General features: G+C 35.0%; 1 protein-coding gene across 1 annotated transcript in view; it reads left to right on the forward strand.

Moving 5' to 3' along the window:
* Nucleotides 1-276: 276 nt before the first annotated feature.
* AGMO (alkylglycerol monooxygenase) overlaps nucleotides 277-22,196 on the forward strand; it is a 314,763-nt gene continuing 292,843 nt past the window's right edge. The window contains exons 1-4 of the mRNA XM_080929205.1: nucleotides 277-290; nucleotides 826-1,011; nucleotides 2,366-2,496; nucleotides 10,672-10,823. Coding sequence (XP_080785331.1) covers nucleotides 886-1,011; nucleotides 2,366-2,496; nucleotides 10,672-10,823 — 409 coding nt within the window. The 5' untranslated portion in view covers nucleotides 277-290; nucleotides 826-885. The remainder of the gene's footprint in view (nucleotides 291-825; nucleotides 1,012-2,365; nucleotides 2,497-10,671; nucleotides 10,824-22,196) is intronic.

Here is a 22,196-nt window from a genome sequence, read left to right on the forward strand (position 1 = left end):
AAACTCACTATGACCAATGGCAGGGTATTTAGTCAAGGACTACACATCCCCTGCTTCTGAAATCAAGTAAACGCCTTCTAGTTCTCCAAAAGAGTACAGTGACTTTAGCTTATTTTGTGTGCCATAGGTGAGGTCTCGTGACAACCACTAAACAGTTTCTAAGTGGGGAGGGTCCCTTTAAGGACAAGAAGTTTCCACTTAACAGCTAAATTATGCAATAAACCCAGTGGCTCTAAATAGGTTTGCAAAACATCGAGAGTTCAGTTGCTGAGAGGAGAAATACTTAACAGGTAAGAAGCCAGGCTCTACTGCAGAGAGGCCATAAATTATTACACAGACTGTCCATTACCTCAAACACACAATTCTGTGAAGAAACAACAAATTCAAAGGCATTGTGGATTTTAGAGAAAATTTAATAGCACTCATGTAATGCGACTTTTGGACTTTCACCACTTTATCAGAGTGAACTTTCACCTGTTGTAAAACTGGTCTGATTGCTCTTTAACCTCTTTCATTTTCCAACATATGCTTTATTTGTTTTTCTTTATGTCTTTTTTTACTTGGTGACAAGTTACTTAAGCAATAGGCAAAGTGCATTGCTTGCTTGTTTCATGGGTTCTTCTTTGTCTCCCCGCCCCCAACTTTCTGCTTCCTGGGGGAGTCACCCATTGAACCCTGAACCTACTTTTGCTGCTAGTGTTCTGTGCTTTTGTACACAAGCTCTGCTCTTGGCTGAGGTCTCTGTGGGTCTTTGTGCTCAGCTGTTCTCTGACAAGGCCTGCTCTGTGCTACACAGTTCCTCTCTCTTTTTTTTTTTTTGTTCAGTGTTGTACTTCTACCACAGAACCACAAATATCTCTAGCTGGGATTCAGACAGGAACAGAAATGTGGAGCCCAGGAGTCCAAGACAATGTTTCAGTTACCCAGGGTATGCGAACGATGTTTTACATGATGAAGCCCAGTGAAACTGCCTTCCAAACTGTTGAAGAGGTGCCTGATTACGTTAAAAAGGTGAGACTATCTTGGAAGAGGCTCTTTTGCTTTTTTATTACTGTATAAACTCAACATATCCTTAAGATTTGTTCAGTTTTCTACTTTAAATTATTACAGCCTCATAAACATTTAATTTCTTACGGTCATAAAGCCTAAGTACAATTTTCAAATGAATTTAACTTCTGTACAATATCTACATTTTTGCTTGTAAATTCCCTATATATCACTCCAGAATATGAAAAAATATTAAAGGTTTTGAACATGTTGCCATTGCAAATTTAGCTTTTAGAAAGCAATGTTGAACAGCTATACCACATCAGTAAACTTTGTAACAAATTTGTTTGAAAATGTTTAACTTTTCTACCACCTCAAGGAAGGTATTTCCTTTCTAATTTGGTAGAGTAGTTCTGCACAATAAGGATATGCAGCTTGGCTCAGTAAAACTCTAACTCCCGAAGTTTGCAGCAGAACCACTTTTTTTTCTCTATCATTTTAAGCCTTTGAGGCATGTTTCACCTCTGTTACTTGGCCATGATTGGAAGTGGAAATATTCAGAATTAGAGCCTGAGCAATAATGTTCCCCGCCCTGTCAAAGCTGTTCTTACAACACTTACTAGTTCAGACCAGAAATACGGAAACTATGACATCACCAGCATGTTCTTGGGAACTCAGTTAGAAAACTTCCACCTCATTATCAGGGTCCACATGAATGAAGCCCATAATGCCTTTGAGATTTGATATTGCCATTCTGTTTGTTGAAGAAAAATGTACTAATCCTGTCTTCAAAATTATTATTTAGATTATAACATCAAACCTAACCCAGTATTCAGTGATTGAGAGTTGAACACTCATTATTATAAAATCACAAATCAAAGCTGACTGGATGAATGAAACTTTGGTGCTCACACAAGCTTGGGAAATGGACTCATTTGCTAAGAGTCTCAGAAGATGTGAAAGTCTCCCTTTCATGTCATATTCAGAAATAGTTTTAGACTACCAAGTTTGTAAAAATCCTAATTGTAAGTATGTTTAAGGAGTTTTCTTAGAGTGATTCTAATTTGTTCTGGGTCAAAAGATATTTTATTGAACTTGTAGCATCTTACTAATTTTACTTGCTTTCTTGGCATAATATTAAAATTGTACTTATGCCTCCATTTAATTTATAAATTGCATAGTATGTTTTGAACATATCTTTATTGTATGTCTAAAATACATACATTTTCTTATTCATTGACTTGGAAATAACCCACTAGCATAAATATAGGTAGCCTGGAAAAGTGTACCCTGCCCAGAAATTAAAAGAATAACCAGAAAATTTGGAGGGCTTTATATGAAGCAGAGTATCATCTCTTTCATGTAATCTCCTTCCTAGGCAACTCCATTTTTCATCTTCTTGTTTCTGTTGGAACTAGTCATCAGCTGGATTCTCAGAGGAAAAGCGTCAGGTCGTTTGGATGATATTCTTACATCTATGTCAGCTGGTGTTGTGTCTCGGCTTCCAAGGTTAGTGACGTACTATAGCTCAGAAGACGAAAGAATCCACATTTCCCCTGGTTTAAAGCAGAGGCATCATCACGTGGATATTTAACATTTTTCCCTATAAACTCCTAAAAGTTCAAGACCTATTATTATTTAAAATTGTCCTACTTTTTCCAGCACTGACTTTTTGCTTTTAAGTTTTAATAGAGAATGCTCAACATTACTAATCAATTTCTGAGTTTCCCTCCTATCTTCTTATATTTTCTTTAGCCAAAGTCACTGTTTCACCTGCCTCACATTAGACCTTGATCTGAGTTTTTGTTCAGGTCCCTGCTGAAAACTCTGTTCTGTTTCAGCCAAATTTCCACAGATAGCTCCTCAATACTCAGATATTTCTCAATGTATAAAATATGAACAATTACCATTGGTATCTAACTATCTCTATTACAGGGACCAGGAATAAGCCACTCCCTTTTTCTGTATATCTTTCGACTTAAAAGTAAAATTCTGTGTGGACATGGTTTAGTTTCTCTGTCCTTTCTCCTGTCCAACCTTTTGTCATCTTTGTCGTGGCATGACACATTTCTGAGACTCTCTCTGTTGGATCTGGAAAGCTCCCAATATGTCTGCCTCCAGTTCCTGTGTAGGTCTATGCATAGGCATAACTTCAGAAACGTTCTTAAACCTTATCAAGGCAACTTCCTTCCATACCCTGACTCTGTGCTCACTCCAGACACGTAACAAGCTTAGGTAGGGCTGAAGGTTCTTCTCTTTGTGTCAGTACTAACTTGTATGGGTCCTGAAATCGAGAGTTCTGCCCATTTCAGAGTTTTGTAGCTCATTCTCCAGGAATGATATCTGTTAAAAAATAATGCCTTAAAAACTTTTTAGTGTCCTGTTCATAATAAAACTGGACAAATATAAGTCAAACAATCAGTAAATGGCCTGTGTTATAAAGTGAATGGAGTGGTACAGGAGAAAGGCCCACCAGGCAAACAGAAGGAACCTTCAATGTATAGGGAGCAACCAAAAAAGCAGAGCCAAAAGAAAAGTCCCCAAGGAAGCTTAGCTTCGTGTAGGAAAAGAGATGCCTATTACAGCCTCCCAACCCTGCTTAATTTTACTGTTTGTGGAGCTTCACTTCTGAGCAAAAATCATCACTTTGGAATGTTTCTTGGAACAGTGGTGAATCAAGGCAGATTAAAAAAAATGACATTTAATATGAAATATATCTGAGTAAAGGTAAATTAGCCTGGGATAAATCATAGTATGTTTGGGTAGAAAATAAACCTTAAAATATATGTCAACATGTTACTTTGAGTAAATTGGGTCACTAGGCTTATAGTTGTAAAATAATAAAATAATGAGCTGAGTAACCGCAGATGTGTCTGCATACTGCAGTCAGAATCAGTGAAAGTAATCAGATTGTCTAAAATAACAATTAAAATTATCAATCAATTCCTCTATCATGTGGACTCCTGAGCCAAAAATGGCATGAGCTCCCCTTATACATTCTTAGGTACAAAGATTTAGATATCAACTTATTTATTTAGGATAATACAGTTTGTTTCTGTAGCTCATTTTGAGTATTCAATGTAATAAGAGTTCTTGAAAATCAATTGATATTTCAGCTGTGAAAATCATTTAATAACTAGGCAGTACGGTATGTGCAGGTTGAATTAAGGGTCATGAACCTTAGTGACTTGGAATGGAGCATTTTCATACTTATTGTTTTGTTTTCAAAAATTTTAAGAGACATCCCACTGAACTGATCCTTCATCTTTTTGCTATCTTTTTTAAACTTTTAAACTTTATTTGGTTATCAGTAAAGCCAGAACATCTCCTTTCAGCATTTAACTCCTGGAAATATGAGAGGTTATAAACTAAGGTAGAACAAAAATCAACATTCCAAGTGTGGCTGTTTACAAAATCAGACGTCACAAAGGAGAGAAACACATGTACACACATACACTCATGCACACTTGATATGGGACAACATGGAAATGGAAGGGAGAAGTGAGAAGGGTTTCCTGTGGGGGAGGAGCAGAGAAGGAGGTAAGCATATATATATATATATATATATATATATATATATATATATATATATATATATATATATATATATATATATATATATATAAATAGAGAGAGAGAGAGAGAGAGAGAGAGAGAGAGAGAGAGTGACAGAGAGACAGAATCAGAGACAGAGAGAGATGGAGAGAGACAGAGAGACAGAGATATATTTAAAAAGAAGCAGACAGTCAAAGCATCAACACTAACCAGTCTTTCAGGAATACAAGGTAAAGTTCCTTTCAAAACTCTTCTAAAACATCTAAATCTAGTTCTCTTTGAAAGAAGGAACAAAGTTAGTAACTAATTTATACAGTGTTTTCTGCAGCTGTATTTTATTTAGAATACCAAAAGAATTTTTTAATTGAACAAATTTATTTTAAGAAACAAAGATAAATGTACAGATTTTAAGCATTTTTGCATAAAAGTATATGAATACATTTTGTCAGTACTTGATATTTTAAAAGATTGATAAAATGCATTAAAATCTTACTAATTACAATGAGCATAAAGTACATGTAAAACAAAATGCAACCTGGAAATATTCAAAGTTTTCTTTGTGTGTATAGATTAAGCATAATGGGTTTTCATTTTCTTTCTTTCTATTTTTATTTTTTTGGCCTTTGTTTTTCTTGAACTTCATATAGTCTGTGAGTTGTTTCTGAGGTGTTTAGAGCTTTCTGGGGTTAGTATCTAATTATCAGTGACTGCATATGATATCTGTTCTTTTGTGACTGGATTACCTCACTCAGGATGATATTCTCTAGATGCATCTATTTTCTTAAGAATTTCATTAAAAAAAGAATTTCATAAAGTCATTGTTTCTGAGAGCTGAGTAGTATTCCATTGTGTAAATATACCACAATTTTTGTGTCCATTCATTTACTGAAGGACATCTAGGTTCTTTCTAGCTTCTAGTTATTATAAATAGGACTGCTATGAACATTGTGGTGCATCTGTCCGTGTTGTATGTTGGAGCTTCTCTGGGGTATATGCCCAGAAGTGGAATAACTGGGTCTCCAGGTAGTACTATGTCTAAGTTTCTGATTTTTTTATTCCTTCTGGGTATTAAAATGAGTTCTGAGCTATAACACAATGGCATTTTTTTTTAAAGTTTTTCAGTTTTCAATGTAGTTTTTCTGAAACATCCCAGCAAAGACAACACCTGAAATATACACTTAAATATAAACTTTTTTACATGAAAGTATAAAGGAAAAAAGAAAAAATATTCTCTAGATTCAATGAACTCATTTTCTTTATTAAAAAAATTAAAAATAAGAAAATAAAACACTGAAAGGTAACTTGACATGAACTTCCAGGAATATTTCATTTGAAGATGTAGCATTCAAATTAATCCTTGGGAAACCCTTAAGCAGCTGAGGGTTAGATTAACATAGTGTGGGTCCTTGTCTCTCTAAGAAATGCAGTTTATTGAATATTAGCAACACGGGCTTGCACCATCCTTAAAGTATGTAACTGCTTAAAAAACTGTGCTACTAGTTAATCAACTCCTGCAGAACTGTGCCTCAGATGATAATTCTAAATAGCATCCCACAAAATAAGAGAAGATAGCGAACACATTTTCCCATTCCTCATTTTTGCAATAAAAATATTGTCTGAAGACTAAAGAAAAAAATATTTTTTTAATTTAACCAACACAGTATCATGATCTCAAACAATTTGAAGTCTCAGTAAAAGTTAAACCTTCCTTACCATATCCACAGGAAAGATATGTGCTGGACCTTTAACATCTTTATGTAGTAGAAAATATAGACAGCACTCTATCTTCTTTACAACCCTGTTGGCAGGCCTTCATCCATAATAAAAGTCCATCTGCCTCACACCAGATTCTGGGCCTTCCTAGATTTATTTGCACTTTTGAAAGAGAGTAGGCAGATGTCTAACCAGCATCCAGAACTGGAGTCATAAAAGGGTTTTTTCTACTGATCATAATTAACAAGAAGTATCTTATAGATAAATTGTTTTTCTACCAATTATTTGCATATATAGGTACAAATTTTAAACTTTATTCAATGAAATGTGTATCAAATCAATTTTTAAAAGCATAATTTGCAAAATATTGCACTACCAACTTACATGTTAATGGGGGGCACCCCTCCCTCTCCTGGCTTAAGCAGAATTGAATTTCCAATCCTTCATCAGAAACCCAGGATCTCAATTTGTTACTTCCTCCCAGAGTTGCTGTTCTATAAACTGCATCCTCCCCAGAGAAGCTTTATTCCTGATATTCATACCTACAGTATGTTTGTTTTTCAGGGCTTCATTTATTCTGTTGAAAGAGCAGATTATAAATCAAATTGCACTGGGTTTAAGAGATAATTTAAGTAGGTATATTTTAAAGTTGAGGACTCTATACTCTTCACACTTATGGGTCATGGCCAACTTTTGCTGTGGCACTGGTTTCATAATGTTGAAGCATACGTATGCAGAATTTTACTGACTATGCCTTCAGTGGAATTTTCCATTCCTGACCAAAAAAATTCAGTTTTAAAAAATTAAAAGGAGGAAATTAAACTTTGTTGAAATATTTTCAAGTCCTTAGGGTGGGGCTGTAGAATAAAGAAAATCTGTCTCTTCTATGACATTCCACTTTTCTGAGTAGGCTTTGATTGGTTCTCAGGCAGGATTTACGTACTTGTCAATTCAGTAAAAAGTTTTTTTTAAAGAATTTAACAAATACATTTATGGTATAATGGTTGTATTAAAGAAGTGAGGTAATTATTTTATAAATGTAAGGCAATTTTATAGCAAGAAATAGCAAGAAGTTCGAGTCTGTTTATAAAAGTTGATGTTGCATCATTTATCTTTTTATTGCTGAGATATTAAAAGGTCAATCAAGATGTACCCAAAGTGCTAGGAGCTCTTCAGACAGACAGCTCAAGTTCTGAGACCAGTAGGCAAAGGATTGGAAAGAAACACATAGTTAATTTCTCAGAAAAATATGTCTGTCACTCAAATACATTTTATGTACAAATATATTAATAGATTTACATTTGTGTGTGTGTGTGTGTGTGTGTGAGCATGCACGCACACATGCATGTGCCACAGTATAACTGTAGAGGCTGAAGGACAACCTGTGCAAGTAGCTTTACCCTTTTCATCCTGGACCATATTTTATCATGTACTCCTAACCTTAGAAAGCCACTGTTTGAGTAGAGTTAATGGAAAAAAATGAGTCATAAATGAAAGCCTTTGTTGAGATATGTCACACTATGAAGCAGGTCCTAATGTCTCTTGGTATACATTGCCTTTATCTCATATCTGTATTCCATGTGAAAAGGACAAATATATAAGTAAGAACTTGTGTTTCGTACCATTCCATCTCCATGTGAATAAGCGAGGCCCTTACATATATATCTGTAAGTGTGTATACAGATTTGTATGTCTGTTCTTGCTGAATAGGGTTTAGAAAACTCAAGTTAAAATTCCAGAATGCAGAGGCATACACTGGGTATTGAGGAAAAGGGTGGAGGAACTGGAAACAAAAAGAGGAAGTAGCTTTGGTTTATGATTCTGGGTGCGTTGGGATCAGTTTTGCAAACATGGGTGATATTTTATGCAATCAAAAGCTTGCCAGAAGTTGATAGTCATTTTCAAGCTGCATCACCTCGGCAAATTACTTCAGTTGTGGGCATTGAGTGGCATTTATTTTACATGTCTAGTGGAACAGGATCATGTTCACCTTGTGGATAGAAATCAGCAAACACTGAATACAACTCCTATAGCTTTACCATACTGTCTGTCTTGAAAAAATGTTATTCTCTTGATAAAGTGAGAAAACTGGATAGATCTGCAACTATGTATCAGGCATGTTTTAGCTCCATTCCTGTCAACCTTAATAAACTCTTTTGACAGAGTGATAAGTTAGATGTTTTTCAGTACCTGACACCTGGACAGGAAATAAGCAGCACTTGATTTTAGCAGGCAGGCTCTTCCAGTTCCATAAAGCAAAGTTTTAATCAGGCCCCCTTTGACCGAGGTCTTGGCATCTTAATCTTGTTTCACTTGTCCCTGGCAAGAAAGACTGGAAAGGCCTTAAGAAGATCAGATGATTATGGTTTATGTTTAACAGTATGCCTGGGGCCCTGTGCTATCCCTGAGACTGAAAGAAATCCCAGCATGAATTTGTCAAGTGACTGATAAGTATGTAGAGAAGTCTAAATTGATATTATGTACCAAGTCTTACCTAACAATCTTCAGAGCATGGCAAGCTTTTGTTGACTTTGCTTGCATTTAAGGTTCTGTTTCTAATTGCTTTAAGCAGCGATTAACAACCTGGGACATATTTGATCACCAGGGGAACAATTTGACAGTGTCTGGAGATATGTTTGGTTATCTCAGCTGATATGGGGAGTGGCAATGTTGAATTAAAAGAGAAGAAGGGTGTTTTTATATTGTTTATTGGACACAGGACATCTTTCCTGACAAGAAGTCATCTGGACCAATATGGCAACAACTTCATGGCTAAAATCTCCCTGTTAGAGGAATGAGTAACTTGGGCCATAACAAAACTGACTTTGTTCACATCTTTAATCCAAAAGGAAATCTTATACGATAGATACCCTTTTAATGAAAATTAGAGACTGATTTTATTTAAAATTTTATATCATAATTTAAGGTTTGTTCAGAAACAGCCTCTTACAAAAAGAATCATCCTGTGTAAATTTCACTAGTGGTATTATTGAGATACCATGGTTTAAACATGTCAGTCACTGTCCAAGATAGCCACCTTTCAAATAAAATTTGTCATCAACCCTCTTTTGAAAATTACCATTGATAGATATCTAGAAGGCAGGTCCTGCAATTCCAATTCTTCATGTTTCTGAAATACTGTAGAAATCCCTTGCCCAATGAGAAACCACATATGAAATACTGTAGGAATCCCTTGCCCAATGAGGAACCACATATGAAATACTGTAGGAATCCCTGGCCCAATGAGGAACCACATATGCATCAGTAGATATGTGAGAATGATTTGGATTGATAAATGCTTCACAACTCAACGTCAAATATAGACTAATGTGTAAACATAATCAGACTTATAAAAATATTAAATAATTTTAATGAAATCATTATCACACATAATTTTAAATAAAGTATACTATAAAAAACAAATATTTATGATTTTCAAAGTTTTTAAATAATAATTTTAAAATTCATGGTAAAATGGGCAGTTAAGTTTCTAGATTTAAAAAATCTTTTTATTTCAGTTTTTAGTTATGTATATAAGTTTCTATATGCATGTAACTTAAACATATTCATGGTGCCTGCTGAGGCCAGAAAAGAGTGTCAGGTGGCCAGAAGCTGGAATATTACACGGAGTTGTAAGTCACTTAATGTGAATGCTGTAAACTGAGTTTAAGTCCCCTGTAAGACCAGTAAGTGTTCTTAACTGAACCATCTGTCTAGCTCTGTTTCGATTTGTTTAAAAACTTGTTTATTTTAAGTAGGGTTATATGTCTCATTATGATAGAAAACTATTTTCTATTATTCTAAAAGTCCTACCTTTTGCTTCTTATATGTGCATGCCTAGGTAGATGGGCATCTAGAGTGTAACATTACAGTCCATGTATCAAGTCTGTAAGAGGATTAAGAAAGGAGGGAGTGGAGGAAAGAGCAGAAGGAGTCACTTTTGATTAATGCACATTTTATGAATAATCCTATTTAACGACAGTAAGTTGTTCTCAGGCTTCATAGGAAACATTCCATGTATAGTTTTCAACTTTTTTTTCTTCAATTGTAAGTCATCATTGCTGTGTTCTTATGACTCAAAATGACAATAACAGGAATTAAGGAGCAGTTTAATAAGATTTATTATGTATGATATGTTCCATAAAATTGTTTTGAGAGACACAAAAATCTCTTAAATTCCATGAAGTTTAGAGTACAAATAACTGGTACCCAGATGCTTGTTAAACAAAAGAATATACTAGGGGAACAGTTGATGCTGTGGATAGGGAGAGCAGACAGCTCAGTGTAAAGCACAGTCAATGGTGACATGTGCCATTTTTATATCTGAATATTCATACTGTATATTACCTAGGCTGTTTTAGCATAATCATGGATAGAAAATATGCTATAATCATCACTCTGGAATTTATTTTCCAGTCTGTTCTTCAGGAGCCTTGAAGTGACCAGCTATATTTACATCTGGGAGAACTACAGACTTTTTGAATTACCTTGGGATTCTCAATGGACGTGGTATCTAACTTTCTTAGGAGTTGACTTTGGCTACTATTGGTTCCACCGCATGGCCCATGGTGAGTTACAAATGATGCATTTTGTCAGTGATGATGAATTGTGTTGTGTATACAAGAAACACTTGGTAAATATTTACAAAATTAATAAACAAATAAAATAATACATCTTGCAGGATGTAAAGTTTGCTAATATTGATTGAATTTGAAATTTCAGCCAAAACAAAATGAAGCCATTATAAATAAAATTATGGCAGATAAATTTTCCTCATGATTATAATTGCATTAACTTTAAAAAATGATAGTTTTAGCATTGCTATTTAATGGGTTTCCATCTATTGTTAAACTGCAGGCAATTATTTATAATATCAAACTTCACATTGCAATCATCAAAGGTCATTCTGGGGAGTTGTGAAGCAGCGTAAAATTCTAGGGAACATCTGCCATCATAGTCAGCATGATTCAATTACTTGGAAGTGCCTCCACATTACAAATGAAAATGCAATCAGCTAAGCACTGACCATACTGTACTTCAGTGTTCCCATAGTTTCCCAAGATTTCTCATCTCATACAAAGTCTTCCCTTTGTGCTGGTTCACTGAGTTTGCATTAGGGATTCATAACTTCATCTCCCAAAGAAATGTCTTGTTATTAGACAAAGAAAGAAATAAAAACTGTTGGAAAGGTTTGGCCTGTACTTCTGTAGACATGGGTGAGCCTTAAGCATCCTGGGTAAAGAGAGTGTGTGGGTTCTGAGGAGCAATGAGACATGCCGAAATTCTGAAGCCAAATGCAGAAAGATGCTAGAATTGAAATACTGGCAAAGTAGTTGCAAGTTTCAATACTGAATGTTTCAGAAGCTGTTTAGGTTGACAGGCCAGTAAGAAAAGAAGGAAGGAAGGAAAGAAGGGAGGGAGAGAGGGAGGGAGAGAGGGAGGGAGGGAGGGAGGGAGGGAGAGAAGGAGGGATACAGGAAGGATAAAAGGAAGGATGGTAGAAAATAATGATGGAAGGAATAAAGAAAGGAAAGTAGAAAGGAAAAAGGAAATCAAAGAAAGAATCTATAACATCTATTAAAAGACAGTAAAAAATGAAAGACAAAACTTGAGCAGGGTGAATAATCGCCAAGTGGAGCAGTACAGTGGACCGTACATCATTTGTAAGCAAAGATGATGGAAGGAGTAGGAATGTGGCCTACTGCTACACTTACAGCTATTCACATTTCATATGTCTGTATATACGTAAGACAGACATATACACACATATGTATGAGTGTTAATTCTTTGGAACAATTTGAAGTAAATACAAAAGCTAAAAATATTATATGTATTATGAAAAGAATCAATGTCTTTGAAAATAGTTCCTGAGAGTACTTTCTTACTATAAATACAAGAGGGTATTCCCAAATCAAATAAGATTCAAGATAACAATATGGGAAACTATTTGTATTTTATTGCAAAACACTAGTTCTTCTCATAGAATGAGCATATTGGTGACTTATCTCACACTTTGGTTAATACAAACTAGTGTAAAGAGATTTTGAGTCTTTAAGAAACCTCCTAATATCACTTAGTTCAATATAGATGCTTTTGTCTGGGAAATCTGTGAAACTGTTTAATCTATGATGTTGAAAAAGCCCAAAATATTACCAAATATGAAAACTTGAAGTATGTTTTTTGTGAATACTCTTAATTAAGAGTGATAATATTTTGAAAAATTGTGAAATGTGAACCAAGGCACTTGAAAATATGCTTCATATTAGAAAAATTTGAACTTAATTCAGTGGGAGAGGCAGGCATAAAATAAATTGAAAGCCTTCTGGAAAAACATTCAAAACCCTCAGGGTATGGAAGCTAATCATAAGTTCAAAGACTTGTGGTTTGTAATGGAAATCTAGTAGGAAAAAGTAAATTATATAGTTAAATATGTCAGTACCCAATGTGATAACTGATTTGAAAATTCGTGCACAACAATAATAAAAAGTTTTAAAATAGTTTTAGAGAATCTAGAAATAGACATCAAAAAATCTTAGAATACAAAAAAAACTTAATTCCAATCCAACTAATTATTTGAATTAATTTAACTGAAAAAAAAAACATTTCAACAATTTAAAAATTTAAAAGCCATCTTCTCATATAGAATGCAAAAGTAAAATGTGTACAGTGTAGTAATTTTCCTTTAACTATTTTCCATAAAATGAATGATAATATATTCTACGTGTATTACTATGTTATATATGAGAAAGCAAAACTTTTGTAAGTGCAACTTTGTGTCCATTTTCTTAGAAAACCTAATAGAGGATGGCTGTCTACTTTGTATGGGCTTCCCTTCACCTGTCTCACATGGGGGTAGCTCTTCCTTTGGTTTAGAGGGCAGTGCTTTTCTAGGCACAACCATTTATTAATTTTCTTTATCTCTGTGTCATAAAAGATAGTTGGAATCTCAGAGTGTTAAAATTAAATAATCCTTATATTAAAAGTATATTTCTGCATGTGTCTACTTCACTAGACATCATGTTTATGCTTTATGGATATCCTTTCACTGATGTTAGTATAACTGAAGAAGTAAGGATCTTTTACTAGAGTACTGGCTGGTCCCCTGTGATCCAAGTGATGCACTCTACACCTCTTGACTGCATTTCTTTCCTACCAGGTATAGAATGAAAAGATAGGAAAGGTTTTCATTGCAATAAGAAGCAATGGAGAATTGTCAAACAATGCAAAACACATCAGTGGGGGGTGTTTATTGGGGATAGGAGTAGAAACATGGGCATGCAGAAGACACACAGGGAAAAGGACCCTTTGCCAATCTCAGTGGGTACATAGCAATCCAAACATACAGGCTTTTTTTGGTCTGGGATGTTGTAAGTCCTAAAGGTTGTTCCTCCTTTAATTCGGGGTTAGTCAGTTTAAAGAAATACATAAGGTTGTCTGCTCTCCTACTTTTATGTAACAAGTCCTGATCAGGCTTTAAATTTGTTGAATCAGTCCATCAGCCCGGTGCCTAATGCTGGGAGACAAAAGTCTACAAGACCTTTGTTTAAGCTGTCAGGTTTAAGTCCGACTGCCTCACAATTTGACTATGCTAGGTAATAAAAGTCTCCTTGTCTATCTACCAGGAAGTCTATCTAATTACTAGTCATTCAATAGGAGATGGGAGCCTAAGATGGAGGATATCCAGGTGCTCAGATCTAGTCTGGTCTACATGAAGATTTCTAGGCCAGCCTCTGTACATAAGAAGATTTGTTTGAAAACAAACAAAAATATATTACAGCTTAGTATTTGCTGCTTACATTGAAGCTGAACAATTCTCTACTCAATGATAACTTGGTCAAGGAAAAAATCAAAGACTTTTTAGAATTTAATGAAAATGAGGGTACAACATATCCAAACCGATGGGACACAATGAAAGCCGTGCTAAGAGGAAAACTCAGCCCTGAGTGCCTCCAAAAAGAACCTGGAGAAAGCACACACTAGCCGCTTGACAGCACACCTCAAAGCTCTAGAAAAAAATTAAATACACACAACAGGAGTAGAAGGAAGGACATGATCAAACTCAGGGCCAAATTAACCAAATAGAAACAGAAAGAACTATACAAAGTATCAACAAAGCAAGGAGCTGGTTCTTTGAGAAAATGAACAAGAGAGATAAACCCCTAGCCAGACTAAACTCAGGGCAGAGGGACAGCATCCAAATTAACAAAAACAGAAATGAAATGGAAGACAAAACATCAGAAACTGAGAAAATTCAAAAAACCTCAGATCCTAGTACAAAATCCTATACTCAAGAAAACTGGAAAATACAGACAAAATTGTCACTTATCTAGACAGATACCAGGTATCAAAGTTATATCAGGATCAGATAAACCATCTATAAATCCCATAACCCCTAAAGATATGGGAGCAGATATCAGCTATCTGATACAGGGTTAATACCCAATATAAACGAAGAACTCAAGAAGTTTACATTACAGAGAATCAAATAATCCTATTAAAAATTGGGTACAGAGCTAAAAACAAGAATTTTCAACTTAAGAACATCGATTATCCAAGAAGAATACAAAGAAATGTTCATTATCCTTAGTCATCAGGGAAATGCAAATCAAAAGAATCCTGAGTTTCCACCTCACACCAGTCAGAATGACTATGTTCAAAAACTCAGGTGATAGCAGATGATGGTGAGGATGCAGAGAAAGAGGAACACTCCTCCATTTTTATTTACTTATTTATTTTTACTATTGCAGGCTGACACGACCACTCTGGAAATCATTCTGTGAGTCCCTTAGAAAATTAGGCATAGTACTACTTGCACACACAGCTATACCACTCCTGAGCATACACTCAAAATGTGCCCCAACATATAACAGGTACACATACTCCACTATGTTCATAGCAACCTTGTTTGTAATAGCCAGAATCTATAAAGAACCCAGGTGTTCTTCAAAAAAAAAAGTGGATATAGAACATGTGGTATATTTTCACAATAGAGTACTACTCAGCTATTAAAAACAATGGCTTTTCAAAATTCATAGACAAATGTATGGAACTAGAGAATATCTTCCTGAGTGAGGTAACCCAGTCACAAAAGAACACACATGTATGCACTCACTGATAAGTGGTTATCAGCACCAAAGCATGAACTACCCAAGATACAATTCACAGAACACAAGAAGTACATGAAGTAGGAAGACCAAAAAGCAGATGCTTCAGTCCTTCTTACAAGAAGGACAAAATATTCACAGGATGTAATACAGAGACAATGTGTGGAGCAGAGACTGAAGAAAAGGGCATCCAGACACTGCACCACCCAGGTATCTATCCCATATATAGTCACCAAACCCAGACATTATTGTGGATTCCAAGAAGTGTTTGCTGACAGGTACCTGATATAGCTGTCTCCGGAGAGGCTCTGCCAGAGCCTGAGAAATACAGAGTTAGATATTCTCATCCAAACATTGGACTAAGAACAGGGTCTCCAGTGGAGGAATTAGAAAGAGGACTGAAAGAGCTGCAGCAGTTTTCAACCCCACAGGCAGAACTACAATATCAACCAACCAGACTCTCCAGAGCTCCTAGAGACAAAACCACCAACCAAAGGATACACATGGAGTGACCCATGGCTCCATCAGGGATGGCCTTATCAGCCATCAAGGAGTTGAGAGGCCCTTGGTCCTGGGAAGGCTCAATGTGTAGGGCAATGCCAGGGCAGGGAGATGAGAGGGAATTGGTGGTGAGGGAATATTCTCATAGAGGCAGGTAGATCAGGAATGGAATAGGAGGATTCAAGAGGAGAAACTGAAAAAGGGGCTAACATTTGAAATGTAAGTAAAGAAAATATCCAATTAAAAATCCCAACAAAACAAAATAAAAGAAAGAAAGAAACAAACAAAAAACCGAAAACAGGAATAAAGCTTCCATGGTGTTTGTAATTCATTATATCTTATTGTGGGTGGTGGTCATATAAATGTGTCATTTATATCTGTACTGGATCCTGTTATATATAGACTACCCCTGCATTGGCTATTGTATGCTAATGAAAGAAAATGCTCTCCAGAAAGTTGTTTCTGAGTAAGAAACACAGTCCCTTTCTGATATCTTCCTGTACATTAATTTGCATTTCCATAGGATATAACCATGGATGGTGGAATCTTGTCTTCAGGACCTTTCCTATCTCGATAAGACACTGATTTCTTTAACAATTGTAGTTGTTTCTATAATTTTCCTGCCTGGATCATGAAACTCACGTGCAGATTTTTCCTAGCCAACCTCTCCATTTTAAAAATATCTCTTTGTTCTACGTTTTCTTCCTGACACAGTTGACTTGAGTGATAGTCATAAGCAGTAGCCCCATTGCCACCTGAACCAGTTTACAACCCCACCAACAGTGGAGGAATGTTCCTCTTTCTCCACATCCTCGCCAGCATCTGCTGTCACCTGAGTTTTTGAACATAGTCATTCTGACTTGTGTGAGGTGGAATCTCAGGGTTGTTTGATTTGCATTTCCCTGATGACTAGGGATGTTGAGCATTTATTTAGGTGATTCTCAGCCATTCGATAGTCCTCAGTTGAGAATTCTTTGCTTAGCTTTGTACCCCATTTTTTATAGGATTATTTGACTCTCTGGAGTTTAAATTCTTGAGTTCTTTGTATATATTGGATATTAGCCCTCTATTAGATGTAGGGTTGGTAAAGATCTTTTCCCAATCTGTTGGTTGTAGTTTTGTTCTTTTGACTATGTCCTTTGCCTTACAGAAGCTTTGCAATTTTATGAGGGCTTATTTGTTGATTTTTGATCTAGGAAAATTTTCCCTGTGCTTAGGTGTTCTAAGCTATTTCCTACTTTCTGTTCTATTAGTTTCAGTGTACCTGCATGAACCTGTTTCTTGGGTCTACATAATATACATAATATTTTATAGATTTTTTTTCTTTTTTTAAAAATTGGATATTCTCTTTATTTACATTTCAGGGGTTATCCCCTTTCCCCGAATCCCACCCTCTTTCCCCCTCTCATTGCCTCCATGTAGTTGATCCCTCTTCTACCTCTGTGCCTTAGCATTCCCTATTTTAACTCACCTAAATATATTTGTCTTTAACTCAATGTATTCATAGAAAAATGTATCTTTCTGGTCTCACTGCACACTTATGGATAACAGAAATTTCACTGAATATGCTTTGCATTTGCATGTTTGTAATATTATGGTTAGTCTTTTTCTAGATGCAAAGTACAAATTTAGCATGATTTTTTAAATAAATTATCTCCTTTCAAGTGAAAATTGCACAATGGAAAATATTTAATTATCTCAAACCTGCCAATGTTATATTTTTGTTAAAATATTTTGTATTTAGGAGTCAGATATATGAAGATATATAAAGATATAGGGCTTAACTCTATTTTGATTTGCATATTTTGACTGCTTTCTAGGTTTATTTTCTTTCCTTTTAAATTTAATTAATAACTTGTCGCAAGCACATTTCTAATTCACAGAATAGTTTTTTTTTTCCAGAATGCCCTCAAAATTACTTGAGAATAAGTTTTAAAAAGATTGTTCTTCTCTTTTTAACAGATAATTTAATTCTGTCTTTTAACCTGAAACATGTTAGTAGTCCCTCAAGAAATTAATGTTGTGTTGTAGGCATTTGTTTACAGATTGCATATAGATTTTTTTTTGCTTCTTCATATTCTTACTAATAACTGAAACTCCAGAAACTGATTTTTAGTCCCAGCTCTGAAGTTTGAGCCACTTGGAGCATTGAAGAAGACTTGTGCTCAGTGATGGGCTTACAATGCTAGTCAAACACACACAAAGAGCAGCCCTGACAGTGATGCTATTTGGTGGGTTGTTAAATCAAGGAACCACACTCTGTACGTATTCTAGCTCACTAGTTGGAACATTTCTCATCTTTACAAATCTGGAGAAATGGTTGGAAAACCAGTCCTAGGCAGTCTTTGGTGATTTCCACCATGGTGATAATGTTGCATAGAAACTGATTCTAAGAAAGAATTTCACAGGCAGCACAGGGAAGAATGATTAGGAAAGAGTCGCCAAAGAGGAAAACAGATGTCTTTGAAGCAAAGTATTTGTGTGAAGGGGGTAATGACTCGATCATATTAACAACAAAGATTTTGAATTTTTAAAGTTTAAAAAAAATAAGATGGCATGTCAGAAATGTGCAGGCAAATTGGTTTGCGTTCTTACTAAATAAGTGTCATTAGGAAAACAGAAAAAATCAGATATATATAGTTTGGTAAAGAAGAGACACAGAGACACGAATGAACACTAGTTAATGAGGATGAAGATAAATAAGGGCAGGTGCATAGCTGAACAAGGAGTGCTTTGGGCAACAGCACACAGAAATTTGATATTGTGTATAAGTCAATTTTAATGTCTGTGATATTTCACATTGTGTAAAATCTAGAAAATTTCAGCATAAGTGATTTACAGAAATCTGAATGTGAACTTTCATAATGATTGTCAGTAAAGGGTAAACACTAAATAGACATAAGTTGCAAGTTTATTCACTTGTACGTCATGTTATGTATTTATTTCTATTTTTTTCATAATAAAGTAAAAAATAAACAGAAAATTAAATTTGAAATGGGAGGGAAATGGTTATAGGCAAAAAGAAGTTCTCTTGTTACTTTTTTATTTTAAAGAATGGCTGATGAGTTTTCGGTCTTCCCTGGAGACAGGCATAAGAACATGAGACTGTGCTATACTATATTAAGATCAGAAATAGTCCCAGTTATTCTGTATTTTATGTATTGAAATTTTGTTACTTTAATATACATTGATAATTAACTAATTTTACTAAGTTCTTACTGCAATTTTCCTGTACACTTTCATCTTTAATCTTAGAAAACAAGGTGATCTCTATCAAAATTATTAGCAAGTTAGCAAACTGAAGCAGAATTCAGGCAATAGCTCAACCTCCAGAGCTGCTGTATCAAAGTCTTGGGATAAAATACTCAGACTGCTGGCTCCACACAGACCTCAGGCTGCAGGGCCCAGATTGTGGGAATATAATCACTTCCTTAGACTGAATAAAACAATGTTAAAATCTCATCCAAATGCAAGTTATACTATTTTAAAGTGTCTAGTATACCTTTGATAATTTTGACACTCATTTTAATTTCTGGATATTTTTGTAGAACAAAAAAATAAAATTAATTGATTCAGTTGACATGAAATTATTTTTAAATTGATTATTAACAAATATTAGAACAGGTAGAATAGTACTGTTTTAACACAGTCCTGTATTCAAAGTATAGTCAAATGAAAGCTAGACTATGAGACTTGCCAACTGGTTGCTTTATGTACCGGCTGCATTATATAATTCTCTATTAATATTTGTAAATATCAATTCCTGACCTAAAGTTCTTAGTGACTTAGATGGATGCTCCTGCAGATAGAACCTGTATTTTCTGTTAATTTTTACTATAATAATATAGCCAGTTTTTTAATGCATAAACAAAACTAAGCAATACTAAATAATTATTAAAACTGGAAGAAATATTAAACTCTTTGAGAGCGTTCACAATTATATACACTTAAAACAATACATCAGTAACAGTTGCATCAAGAGATGTTTCTTAGAGTTTTGACTTATATGAAGTAGGTGGATATAGAGAAAGATACTGAGTAGATAGATGACGGATAACGCACAGAAAGGAGGGTAATAAGGAGATAGATAAATCTTAAGTGATAGATGTTTGAATGACGGAACAAACTTCAAAGTTGATTAAAATGTATTGAATAACCACGTCATAAAAAAGGACTTTCCAGTAATAGAACTTTTCTAAAAATAAAATCTTGTATCTATTATTAACTAGTAATGTCAGCTTATTCTTTCACTGCCTCAACTGATTCATCAATAGTTTATGAATAATTTAATTAGATCAAATCAATGTTTAAAAATAGAACTCTAAAAATTAAGACTTACTTTATGCTGTTTATCTGTGAGTGCTGGCAGGTAGGAATGTGCACCCTATGTATACCTGGTACAACCGGAGGCTAGAGATGGGAGATGGATCCTGAGGAACTTGACTTACACCAGGTTGGGAGCCACCATGTGTGACTAGGAACTAAAATTCGACACTTTGCAAGAGCAGCAAGTGCTCTAAATTGCTGAGCAACATCCTCCAAAGGGGGTTTTTAGAAACTCTGAAATGACTATTAATTGCCTTTTAGTATGAGTGTGTGTGTGTGTGTGTGTGTGTGTGTGTGTGTGTGTGAACATACATATATATACCTTTGCTACAGCATGTACATGAATTTCAACTTCTAGGAATCAGTTCTTTCCTTCTGTCATATGAGTCAATTGAACTCACATGTTCAGAGTTGGTGAACCTACTTTTATCCACCGAACTCTCTCTTTATCCTCCACCTATTTTTTAACCTGTCGTATCAAAAGACCTCAGGAATACTGTGTTGGAAAATTATCTAAGCAATACATGTATATTTTGCAGTGTTAAATAATGTTACCCTTCATCTTAGTTCCCTGGAAAATGTGAGGTTAAATTCCTTAGATAATGAAAATATTATTGTCAAAAGATGCTCATAAGTGATAGCAAATGTGTCAATTCAGAATGTACATAGGCGTTTTTATGTACACCTTATATGTATATAAGATATGTAATATGTATATATAATGTGGTTATATAGGTTACATAATTATAACTGATATAATTCTACATATATGCATATTAACCCGTAATTTTAGTTGAAAGCACAACTTCTGTGTGATAAGGTAGCATTTCTCTTTTAGTTGTTTCCCTTCAGTCTAACTATGAAAGCCATAGGATGCATTCTAACTATATTCATTATGATAATACATTATGAAAATTCTCAAAATAATAGAGTCACACAGAAAGAATAATGACAGAAGTTTAGTATTTCTTTTTAGTTTAGTTTTTCTTTTGTATTGTAATTCTACTATTCAAAATTGTAATCGTTTAGTTATTACATGGACTCTGCTCTGTTCTTTAGTGATAGCAATCAGATATATATTTGAATACACTTCTCCCTTTTGATCATTTGCTTCTTTTATCTTTATACATCAGAAATAATTTGAAAGCATTTAAATTGCCATTACATATATGAAATGCTTTCTTATTCATTACAAACGCACACATTAACAAATGGCACTGGGTTCGTTTCTTGGGTTCATTATTGTCTCTTATTTTGCTGCATTTTAACATTTGGTGGCTAAATAATAAATAGAATCTATTTACTCATTAATACAGCCAAAATAGACAGTCCGACCTGGGGCTGCCCTTCCAGTTGACTGTGAAGGCAGGCGTCTATATCTCATCAGTAATTTAGACTCTGCTTCACTAATTCAGTAAGTAATGGATTTACAGATTCTTTTTTAAAAGAAGCCAATGCTTATCTAGTCAAGGATAGAATTTCAACTGCCCAGGCTCATAGTAATTCATCTGTCCTATGGTTTTGTATTCAATACTTACTGGCAGAGAAACGACTCTCTGATATATTCCAAAACCAGCTTGCAAGACTAATATACCAGAGCTGAACTCTCAGTAACTATTATTATATGATTCTATGACAATTTTAATTTGATATTGTTATCCTCATTTTCAGTTTCTCCTTCATAAACCTCCTTTCCCATCCTTCCTCCCTCTGCTTCCATGATGGTGCTCCTCTTCTGACTCACACACTTCTGTCTCCCCACACTGGCATTCCCCTACACTGGGGAATCAAGCCTTCTAAGGACCTATTTTGCCAGGAAAGGCCATCCTCTACTACATATGTGGCTGGAGCTGTGTGTCCTTCCGTGTGTAGTCTTTGGTTGGTGGTTTAGTCCCTGGAAGCTCTGGAGGCTAGTTGATATTGTTGTTCTTCGTATGGGGTTGCAAACACTTTCAGCTTCTTCAGTTCTTTATCTAACTCCTCCATTGGAGACCTCCATGTTCAATCTAG

Source organism: Micromys minutus (assembly GCF_963924665.1).
Source record: "Micromys minutus genome assembly, chromosome: 1".
In the NCBI taxonomy this organism is placed as follows: domain Eukaryota; kingdom Metazoa; phylum Chordata; class Mammalia; order Rodentia; family Muridae; genus Micromys; species Micromys minutus.